Raw genomic sequence first — 12,009 nt, forward strand, 5'->3', positions numbered from 1 at the left:
GATTGTATTTAAACAGTTCTCTGATAATCACGTTAAATGAGCATGAGTCTGTCGCATGCTAATTGCGGTGGGATAGAAGTTGCAGTCGGTTGTGTGGGGAGAGATGCGCAAAGCCAATCGTTAGCGTGTAGGGATGAGTTAGGCTACTCTCTGGGAGCTGGGTTATCCAGCGTGTGTGTGTGTGTGTGTGTGTGCGCGTGCATTCTTTCCTGTTTGTGAATGCGTTCACGTGCGCCTGTGTGTATGTGTGCGTGTATTCTAGCTGCACCTTCCGAATCATTCATCTCATTTGCCTGCTAGAAAATCACACTCCATTTACGTGGGGCTGTAAATGAATTGAGATACAATGTGTGATTTATTTGTCTGTTGCTATCATTTTCAGTCAGCGTGGTAGTACACTTATCCTATTTTCCCGCTTCCCTCTTTATGGGCAAACAAGGCATGAGATTATTTAATGGAGAGTAAGAAAATGTATACCTTATATTATTTCCACCCTAGTTACATTGAATAAATGACGCAATTTCGTCAGCCAAATGAGCTCTTTCTGCATGAGCCATTATGCTCTTGTCCTGTCCTCAGTCAGAATCCAATGCACTTTTATTAGTTGGTCAGAGCTATCAACTTGATATAACATTTTGATATAATAATATATACCATTTAACAGTAACTTTTATCCAAAGCAACTTAGTCGTGCGTGTACACAATTTAAGGATGGATGGTCCCGAGAATCAAACCCACTGTCCTGGCATTGCAAGCACCATGCTCTCCCAACTGAGCTACAGAGGACCATGCTATCAGACATCAAAAACAGCACCCTGACACTTTTTCAGAGTGTGTAGTAAGCCACAAGAGACAACAGACTAGAGACAGTTCCACCTTTTTATTTATTGATTTAACCATTCACCAAATAGATTAATCTGACCATTTTTGCATCCAAGAAATCATTGATAACACAACTTGCAGTGTATTAGATACTCGTTATTGACCCCATACATGTGTAAAACATAAAACACACCAAACTAAACGTACGGCTACAGGCTTAAACTTAACTTGTTTAATTCCCTTCACTTTGCTGTTCAAGTCCATTTTCAATTGTAAAGTAGCAGAAATCCCCGTTCTTTTGAGTTGCAGATCCACACCCATTCCCTATAAACACACACTCACTAAATGCATACACCTTCGATACATACACCCCGATAAAAACCTACTCCCCCGTTCAATACTTTTAATACCACTAAATATACAGTGTACACCTACTATGTATCCCGACTAAAATACCTTTGGCCTACTACACCTGCTGCATTCAGAAAGAGAGAAATGTAGCAAAGGTTCATGTGAACAGAACATTGAGGAGTATTGTAACGCCTGCTGTTGATTGGGTGACTGTGTATAGTGCGCTCTCCACTTCAGCCGGATTTTAAGCAAGCCAGGAATTAGCTGCCTCCAGTCCACACCCCTTCATGCCCATCGAGCAAACGTGTCTCAGTTGTAAGATAACATGTGGTTCAGTACACTGTCGCAAAACATGGCAAGACGTTTTACCAACTAAACACACCATCGGTGTTTTAAAGGCCAAGCAGCTCCTTAGGGCAGTGTTTCTTAACCCTGGTCCTGGGGACCCAAAGGGGTACACATTTTTGGTGATCATTCTTGGTTTTTGCTTTACACAAATGATTGTTGACTTTTCCAAGAAGCAAGACTCTATTATCACAGGGACTCTGTTGTTTGACATAGCATTGTGTAGTAAATAGTCACGCAATTGCTTATTTGTGCATAAAGACCTGGCATGGTACCGTTAATAAAACAGTCGCTACAGTTATTCAAATATTGTAGAGTCGATTGTTGTGGAAAATTGAACACATTTTATTACTAATGTATTTCAACTGAATGCTCACTTTTACTGCTATTAAATAATCTGTGAATTGCTGCCTCCTCCTGTGACTGTTGGAGCTGAAGCAATGTGCTGCACCCTCCATCCAGACTGTTGTTCCCCTCTAACTATACAAGTTTGTTTTCCCCTGTAACTAGTCCGTTATAGCCAATCAGAAAGTGTTTGTAGTCAAAAACTCACTCCAGGGTAAAGATCAATTCTGATTGGTGTCCTTTCATATCCAGTACTGTCCTGGCCTTGGCCTTGTGCCCACAGCCATAAACTACAGTAGGTGAGATCTCTTTGAGCGGAATAAAAAGTGTGTGCAGTACAGACAATCTGTACACAGTCTGTCAACACCATACTGTAGCAACAACATGGTCAAAGCATTTTATGTTTACACCAAATGATTGTATCCCACAAGAGGTTGTAAAGGAGCTTATTGTGTCCGTAGGTACCTGCAGTTTTTGAGAGCGCATATAGAGACACAGGAGACAGAGACAGTTAGTCTGTATTTCTTTATTTACCAGCCAATCCCCATCTGCCACCCCCTGCCACCAATCCTCTTAACCCTCATCACAATACCACTGGGCGTGCCAGTCTTGGTGCCCCGTGCCAGGGATGCCCGCTGGAAAAGCTCTCATGTATTGGAGACTGGCGAGGAAGAGACAGATGGGAAGCTGGGAGAAGGGAGGGGTCTACCCGGAGGTAAGGGCTCTCCTGGTGATAAGGCACTGGGTACCTCCCGGCTGTGGAGGATAGTTGGTAGCAGGAGGTGTTGCTATCAGAGTGGAACAGAAGCAAGGGGGAGGTTTGATGTTGAACGTGTGAGAGGGAAAAAAGGGATGTCTTGATGTGTTTAGCTGGCTACTCATGCTATGCCGAGAGCAATGACAACGACATCCCATCCCCATGCACGCACCACAAAAACGCACACTACCCACACACACATTACGTACACACACTCTCTCGCTCTCTCTCTCTCTCTCAATGCAATTCAATTTGCTTTATTGGCATGACGTAACAATGTACATATTGCCAAAGCATATTTTGGATATTTACAATATAAATTTTAAAAATGAGAATCAAAATTGTCAACGGGACAGCAGTAACAATAACAATAAGCATACAGTAGAGTGAGTACATGTGCAGGTTGATTGGTCTGTCAGACACTGTCCCTCAACTTATGGCAGGCAGCAATGTAGTGCGCTGCCAACCCACAGCTCATGCTATGCTGAGAGCAATGACAACGACATCAAATCAAATCAAATTGTATCCCATCCCCATGCACGCACCACAAAAACGCACACTATCCACACACACATTACGTACACACACACTCTCTCTCTCTCTCTTCTTCAATCAGATTACAATGTCAGGTTATGATTATCTTGTCAAGAAATGTTGATAAGGAGAGATGAATTGCCAATAGTCACAGTTTTCCTTGTGTTGTTTTCTGTGGCTCTCGTCAGTTGAAAGTATAACTCTACAATGCCATGGATGTAGCTGTTTGTGGCTGCCAGCAATTGTGGACGAAACAAACCTTCTGACCCACTGGTCGCAACGTTGCATTGCTTCTAGTCTCGTTGTTCCTATCTATTTCCAACATTTTAACATTTGAAGACTGGTGTTCTCCGTGGGAGGCTGTGGGGTGTTAGCTCATTGAGATGAAAATATTTTACAGTGCTAGTCTGTCTGTGAGCATAAATGGGGGTGTTTGTTTGCCTGTGCTTATGTATTGCATGTAAGAAATGGTGTGTGTCTGGGTAGAAGCTGACCCAACCCCCTCTCTCTCTCGCTCTCGCTCTCTCTCGCTCTCTCTCGCTCTCTCTCGCTCTCTCTCGCTCTCTCTCGCTCTCTCTCTCTGTTTTCCAGGAGTCATCCTCCAGGCCTCTCGTCTCTCCCTGGCTGGGGAGTCTTCTAGAAGGGGGCCCCTCCTGACCAACATGAAAGGGTTAGGAGCCAACCGCAATCGCTCCGACTCCTGCGACCCCACCCATGGCCCCCCGGAGCCCCTGTACCCCCACCAGGCCTCCACACTGCCTCGGAGCCCCTACCTTCTCAGCCCCACCAGCATGGACCACTACGGCACCATGGACCCGCACCACTACAACCCCTCTGTGGACCACCACTACAATCAGGGCTCCCTGCCCCCGGACTACTCTCTCCCCCTCAACAACCAGCTGTCCAACAGCAGCACCTTCCCCCGCATCCATTACAACGCCCACTACGACCCGTCCGACTTCTCCCCGCCGCAGGGGGACAGCATCGGGGGCATTAGCACGGGAACCCTGGGCACCTCCATGTCCATGGGCATGGGAATGGGCATAGGGATGCATGGCTCGAGTGGCATGGGGGGCCTGCAGAGCGGTCGGGGGTCCATGATCACCAGCGGTTCTGCCACCATCTCCGGCGGGGCCAAGATGAACCGGCAGCTGGCGCCTAACTTGCTGGACCAGTTGGACAAGCAGCTGCCTGGGGGGCCCAGAGATGGCTTCAGTACACTGCAGTTCCACCGGAGCACATCGGCCGCCCTCTCCGCCGCCTCCAAGCAGCGCACCGACAGCCCCGGGCGCATCCGTAACCTGGTGTGCTCTGTCCAGAAGCTCTTCGCCAAGTCACAGTCCATGGATGGCCACAACCTCAAGGGTGTCAACGGGCGTTCGGGTGCAGGAAGTGGCAGCGGCGGGACCTCATCCGGGACCGAGGATGGTGGGAAGCGGGACCAGCGAGCCAAGAGCAAAGACCGGGGCGGGTCCAAGTCAGACGGGGGCGGGACGGGCAAGCGGCGGCCGCGCTCCAACATGTCGGGCTACTGGAGCTCGGACGACCTGGACAGTGCTGACCTCAGCAACTACCGCAACCCCATAGCCATGACACTGGGACGACCCACAGCGCATGCCACCCAGCACGCCACCCACGGTACTGCCTACGATTCCCAGCAGGGGGCACTACAGCAGCAGCAGGGGCACCAGAGCCGCTACGTGGTCCACAGCGGATACAACACCATCAGCTCATCCAAGAGCAACAACGAGGTCATAAAGTATCAACAGGCACTGCCAGGACCCGGGGGCGGAGGTGGGGGCGGAGGAGGAGGTGGAGGTGGGATCAGCATGGGGGTGAACAGTAATGACTTTATGAAGGGGGGTTCGTGGTCGACACTGACCCTGGGTCAGCCCAGACAGGTGCTGCAGAAGGGCCACTCGGCGACCCTGGACCGGTCCATGCTCAAGTCCAAGTCGTGCCAGCAGGAGCTGGCCTGCCACTACCTGCAAGTGGGCCGACAGGTGAGTAGTATCTAAAGAATGTCTGTCGAAATGTGCTGGACATAAAGAAATTGTGGAGAGATAGAATAAGGCATAGTGGACACTTAAACCTAAAAGCGGCAACATATTTAGATGTTAAAAGGGGTCATTTTTTTACCCCAAATTGAAAAATATGACAAAAATACACTTTCTGTCAAACAATAACACTTTTTCTTTTGTTAACATTTTGTAACACAAGTAAATAGTTTAAATTCCCCAAAATAAGCATATATTTTGAAAATAATTACACATTTAGAGTCAAATATGATGTTTCAAAATAAACGTTTTTGTATGGTTATTTTGATCAATTTCATCAAAACATGGAGGCTGTTGTGGGCGATTTGGTAGCTCCAGAAGACCTTTTGAAATTTGAGAAGAAGTACAAGGCTATCTCTCCATATCAAAACAGATATTTTGATAAATTTCATCCATAGCCACTTGTTATGAACATGTGTCGTTATTCATTCAAAGTGTTTTGTTTCTGTGATACTCAGAGGCTGAAAAATTGGCAAACAGCTAATCTGACCTACTGGTATGACCTAAGATGGCCAGCGATATAGGCGATATGGGCGCCGGTGCCATCAGACTCTTAGCTCTAACTTTGGAATGCTATGGGCTATCAATTCAGTTCCTATTGCATCTAAAAGATGAGACTCTCAATTTGGTATAGAGAGACATTGACTGCATGCTAAATATATGTTTGTGTTTTTTTGGTATTTTATAGTTACAGGGGCTGCCACGCCCCCCCAGGGGCCAAATCTGGGGTAGCTCCATAGAGCCAGTGGTGGAAAAAGTGCTCAATTGTCATACTTGAGTAAAAGTAAAGATACCTTAATAGAAAGTGACTCAAGTAAAAGTCACCCAGTAAAATACTACTTGAGTAAAAGTCTTTATTTGGTTTTAAATATACGTAAGTTTCAAAAGTAAATGGAATTGCTAAAATGTACTTGTAAAAATGTAAAAATAATTTCAAATTTCTTATATAAACAATCCAGAAGGCATTTGTTTTTCTTGTTTTTTTTATTGACAAATAGCCAGGGGCACACTCCAACACTCAGACATAATTTAGTTTAGTGAAGTAATAGTTGCCCAAAATATAAATAGTAAAGCGCAGATACCCCAAAAAACGACTTAAGTATCACTTTAAAGTGTTTTTACTTAAGTACTTTACACCACTGCATAGAGCCCCACATAATACCCATAAAACCTAGAGGTCAAACAGTGAAATGGTTCCAATCGTTTTACCACCATTCATTTTTTCCATAGGGGATTTTAGCAGCACCATGCTGTAGGTCATGTGAGTGTCTGTTACTGTACATGCAATATGCTTTGTGGACTTCACTGGACAGAGGTTGCTATCCGGTTTTGTGATAAAACAAAGGTGTGGTTGAATTTATTCTGCCAATGTGTCTTCTTATTGTCTCGGCCTTTAGGCCTATATATATATCCCGGTCGCAATGCATATGAACTAACAGGTTATAGAGCAAACAACGCAATTATCACAACACATAGGTTGTAATATGGCTTTTTTGGGGGGGGGGGGGGGGGGACTATTGGAACCATTTCGCTGTTTGACCGGTAGGTTTTATGGGTATTATGACCTTGTTATGATACTATGTTATTCTATGTCTATATCTTTTCAGGGTACAAATGTGGTGCTTTTATCACTAAGTTTACTACTGAGTCTACCTTTTCAGTTTAGCCACGCAAAACAAGTGCACAAAATATACATTCTTATGTAAACACAGAAATCATGGTAAATTGTGTGTGTGGGGGGGGGGGGGGGGGGTTGTCTGAAATGGTATTTTTTGACCACTTGAGGGTCAAAATTGACGCCTGTTGGCACTTATAGGGTTAAACATTCCAACAAATATATTTGCTGTCCAGACAGTTTTTCAGGTTTGAAACATAAAACGTGTAGCCTTGTGACTACAATAAACCTACTATATGTGTTGGACCATTTGAGTGTTAGTTACTATAACTCCACTGTCTGTCAGCTTGTCTTGTTTTTCAGTTTCCTCAGTTTATTTCACTAAGATATGGCCCAGTCGACCAGTTTGGTAGGATTACTGTGCATCTTCCATTTTATCAGCCTGACTTTATGTCTTGACATTTATCCATGTGACATTAACATGCTTTTAAAAAAAATAGATGTCTACCCATAGAATTCTTTTGATACAAATTGTTTTTACTTGGTTTTAAAAGTAAAGATATTGAGGGAGGAGTTGGTCACGTTATTCAAAACGTTTATTTACATGTGCAATCGATAACACCATAGCTATGGTCAAGAAAAGTAGGACGGTGTCCCTCAGGGATCTGTTGTGGGTCTTTAGAACATACTGTAGATACTTTAGATTACTGAATGAATTCAGCAAAACAAATTATATTATATGAATATCACAATACACACACGATCATCTCAATATAAATGACATAATGGTATATTGTCATATATAAGAATATATATGGGCTGCTGCTTGTAGGGGGACTGGAGTAACACGCTGGGTCGCAGCGGTGGAGGAGCCGGAGCCAACGAGATCCCATGCAGGCGCATGCGGAGTGGCAGCTACGTGAAGGCCATGGGTGACCTGGAGGACAGCGACGACTCAGACGGCAGCATCAAGCCCTCGCCCAAAATGGCCGCCCGCCGCCAGAGCTACCTCAGGGCCACCCAGCAGTCTCTGAGCGACCAGCTACCGTCACGCAAGTAAGCTCAACACCAAAGTATCCCACATGGACATTAATTCAGGCAAACATGCATTCATGTCAGCATACTAACATGTAGACTTTCAATTGGAAGGCAACCCGTGCTAATATCAATTCTGGCATGACAAGTAAGCTCAGCGCTAAAGTATCCCACATGGATTTGATCAATACTGCCTTGCTGACATAGAGTTTGTAGACTTTATAACACATTCAAATTGACGCAAACCCAAACTACACTGAACAAAAATATAAATGCAACATGTAAAGTGTTGGTCCCAAGTTTCATGATCTGAAATAAAATATCCCAGAAATGTTCCATACGCATAAAAAGCTTCTCTCAAAAATGTTGTGCACAAATTTGTTTACATCCCTGTTAGTGAGCATTTGTCCTTTGCCAAGATAATCCATCCCCCTGACAATCGGCATATCAAGAAGCTGATTAAACAGAATGATGATTACACAGGTGCACCTTGTGCTGGGGACAATAAAAGGCCACTCTAAAATGTGCAACACAATGCCACAAATGTCAACATTTTTTAGGGAGCACGCAACTGACATGATGACTGGAGGAATGTCCATTTATTTCTTTACCATAATCCACCTCCAATGTCGTTTTAGAGAATTTGACAACCGGGCCTCACAACCGCAGACCACGTGTTACCACGCCAACCCAGGACCTCCACATCTGGCTTCTTCACTTGCGGGATGGTCTGAGACCAGCCACCCGGACAGCTGATAAAACTGTTGGTTTACACAACCGAAGAATTTCTGCACAAACTGTCAGAAACCTTCTCAGGGAAGCTCATCTGCATGCTCATTGTCCTCACCAGGGTCTTGACCTGACTGCAGTTCGGCGTCATAACCGACTTCAGTGGGCATATGCTCAATTTTGATGGCCATTGGCACGCTGGAGAAGTGTGCTCTACATTGATGAATCCCGGGTTTCAATTGTACTGGGCAGATAGCGTGTATGGCGTCTTGTGGATGAGCGGTTTGCTGATGTCAACGTTATGAACAGAGTGCCCCATGGTGGTGGTCAGGTTATGGTATGGCCAGGCATAAGCTACAGACAATGAACGCAATTGCATTTTATCGCTGGCAATTTGAATGCACTGAGATACCGTGACAATATCCCGAGGCCCATTGTCGTGCCATTCATCCACCACCATCCCCTCATGGCCTGCATACTCACCAGACACGTTACCCATTGAGCATGTGTGGGATGCTCTGGATCGTGTGTTCCAGTTCCCACCAATACCCAGCAACTTCACACAGCCATTTAAAAGGAGTGGGACAACATTCCACAGGCCACAACCAAGAGCCTGTTCAACAATGTGAAGGAGATGTGTCGCGCTGCATGAGGCAAACGGTGCTCACACCAGATACTGACTGGTTTTCTGATCTGATTTTCTGATCCTTTTTTTCAAGGTATCTGTGACCAACATATGCATATATGTATTCCCAGTCATGGGAAATCCATTGATTAAGGGCCTAATTAATTGATTTCAATTTACTGATTTCCTTATAGGAACTGTAACTCAGTAAAATCTTTTAAATAGTTGCGTTTATATTTTTGTTCAGTGTACTATCAACTCAATTACATTGTATAGGATATGCATTAATAAGGCTACGTCACATAGCATACACACATCCTTTCACTCGCTCTTAGACTCCCACAAGCAAGCAGACAGTTACATGATGTCACGTTCCTGACCTGTTTTCTGTTGTTTTGTATGTGTTTAGTTGGTCAGGGCGTGAGCTGGGTGGGTGTTTCTGTAATGGTTTTCTTCCAGGGGTGAAGGAGAGGACCAAAGTGCAGCGCGGCTAGTGTTCAACATGTTTAATACAAGAACAAGTGAAACACTACAAACAACATACAAAATAACAAATGTGCAAAACCGATACAGACCTATCTGGTGCAGAACACAAACACAGAGACAGGTAACAAACACCCACAAAATCCCAACACAAAACAAGCCTCCTATATATGAGTCTCAATCAGAGACAACGACTACCATCTGTCTCTGATTGAGAACCCACACTAGGCTGACATAGAAACAGACAAACTAGACACACAACATAGAATTCCCACCCAGCTCACGTCCTGACCAACTAAACACATACAAAACAACAGAAAACAGGTCAGGAACGTGACACATGATGTATATTTTATCTTTATTTAACTAGGCAAGTCAGTTAAGAACACATTCTTATTTACAATGATGGCCTACACCGGCCAAATGGCCAATGGTGCACTGCCCTGTGGGACTCCCAATCACGGCCGGTTGTGATACAGCCTGGATTTCGAAACAGGGTGTCTGTAGTGACGCCTCTAGCACTGAGATGCAGTGCCTCAGACCGCTGCGCCGCTCGAGAAGGATGACTAAGGCTATGTCACATAGCATACCCACACATCCACATCCTTTCACTCCCTCTTAGACGCGCACACACACACACACAGACAAACACAGACATACACAGACATACACAGACATACACACAACACACACACACACACACACACACACACACACACACACACACACACACACACACACACACACACACACACACACACACACACACACACACACACACACACACACACACACAGACACACACAGACATACACAGACATACACACAACACATAAACAAACACACACACTGAGCCCATGGCACCATTTCAAAACAGAGCTGTGACATGCAGGAAGGAGACGGCCATGCTGCCAGCTTTTGGCATGCCAGTAAACAGGCCTTGCATACCATAGAGACTAACACACACAGTCAGACAAGCTGTGCTCACTCACGCGTGGGATTAAGCACCGTCAGACTCCTGCCTCCTACACATGCCAGAGCTCCGATTATGGTTTCCTCACCGTTGATTTACTAACATTTCCGCAACGTAGCGGCTTGGCCTGAAAGGATAGAGTCCTCTTACCGTCACATTTTCGGAACATCACACACACGATGCCGCCTTCAGCTACTGCACAGACAGATCGTGAGTCACCACAAACTAGGCTATAGTCTCCTCCTCGCCCCCTGACAGACTGACTAGGGTTTCTAGTTCATTGTCTCTCGATTACATGCTTTCTGAAGCAGACAGACACACGCTGGGCTAGACACAGGGGGGGACAGTGTATTGGGGGTCCTATTCATTTTCACATAATGACAAACGAATCGAAACCCATTTTGATTAATAGTCGCAGAGAATGGGATCAGCCATGAGCAAGCTGCTGTGTTTACGGTTTCCTCTAATGTCTCCTTCGATTTGAAGGAACAAAAGATGTTGGTATGGTTTGTGTTCTCCATGTTCCCTGAGGTCAGGGTTATATGGCATTACACGTGTGCCAATTAAATCCTAAACCTTTGCATGATGGAATTTGGCACAGATGTATTTCCATAGGGACGTGTTGTTGCAGACTGGTCATTATTTGGAAACCTACAACATTTTAAAAAGAGTAACAAGAACAGGAATACAGTAAACGTTTAGTCCACAAGAAGGCAGCAAATCAACAAGCTATAAGCATACTGGCCAAGCAAACACAAAGCAAAAGTGAATATATTCTGTTACGTCATGATAGATGCAGCTTTTTGTTGATATTGACAACACACACAACCTTGATAAAGTAGCAGGAGTGTTGCTTAAAAAAGTACATGTCATAAAAATACGTAAATGATGTCAAACCTGCATGCTAAATGACTCTAACCCTGCTCCCCCCCACCCTGCCAAAACCCAAACGCCAAACCCCTGTTCTCCCTCCGTGGTCTGCTCCACCCTGGTTGGCAGGAGCAGCAGAGCCCTGGATTACGCCATGCTGCAGGGGGAGCTGGAGGCACTGTGGTCTCCTCTGCACAGTGTGTCCTCTCTGCACCAACTGGGCAGGTCAGTGCTAGGCAGCCAGCTAATCACCATTAGGTGGCAGGCTTACGCTTGCACTGGATTGGATGCTGCCCCAATCAATCAGTCACCCCTCCCCCTGCCCCCCAGGTCTTGCCCACCTCTTCGGTTACCCATTACACGTGAGTGCCAACGCCATGCCAACGTCATGGCACCCACCACACCAGCCTTTTCCTCCAAACTAATTTGCTTCCCCCACTGCCCCCTCTGCCCTCACACGAAGTACCC

At 45.4% G+C, this 12,009-nt stretch overlaps 1 protein-coding gene across 8 annotated transcripts in view; it reads left to right on the forward strand.

Annotated features, from left to right (window-relative positions):
• The window catches only part of LOC129841435 (disks large-associated protein 4-like), a 243,014-nt gene that overhangs the window by 185,960 nt on the left and 45,045 nt on the right, over nt 1–12,009 (forward strand). For 7 of the 8 annotated variants that reach the window (XM_055909702.1, XM_055909727.1, XM_055909718.1 and 4 more), the window contains 3 exons: nt 3,746–5,157; nt 7,659–7,882; nt 11,671–11,766. In XM_055909702.1, the coding sequence (XP_055765677.1) occupies nt 3,746–5,157; nt 7,659–7,882; nt 11,671–11,766 (1,732 nt within the window). The remainder of the gene's footprint in view (nt 1–3,745; nt 5,158–7,658; nt 7,883–11,670; nt 11,767–12,009) is intronic. The other variant, XM_055909710.1, reaches the window with a different exon arrangement.

This window comes from Salvelinus fontinalis, chromosome 3 (genome assembly GCF_029448725.1).
Source record: "Salvelinus fontinalis isolate EN_2023a chromosome 3, ASM2944872v1, whole genome shotgun sequence".
Classification (NCBI taxonomy): Eukaryota; Metazoa; Chordata; class Actinopteri; order Salmoniformes; family Salmonidae; genus Salvelinus; species Salvelinus fontinalis.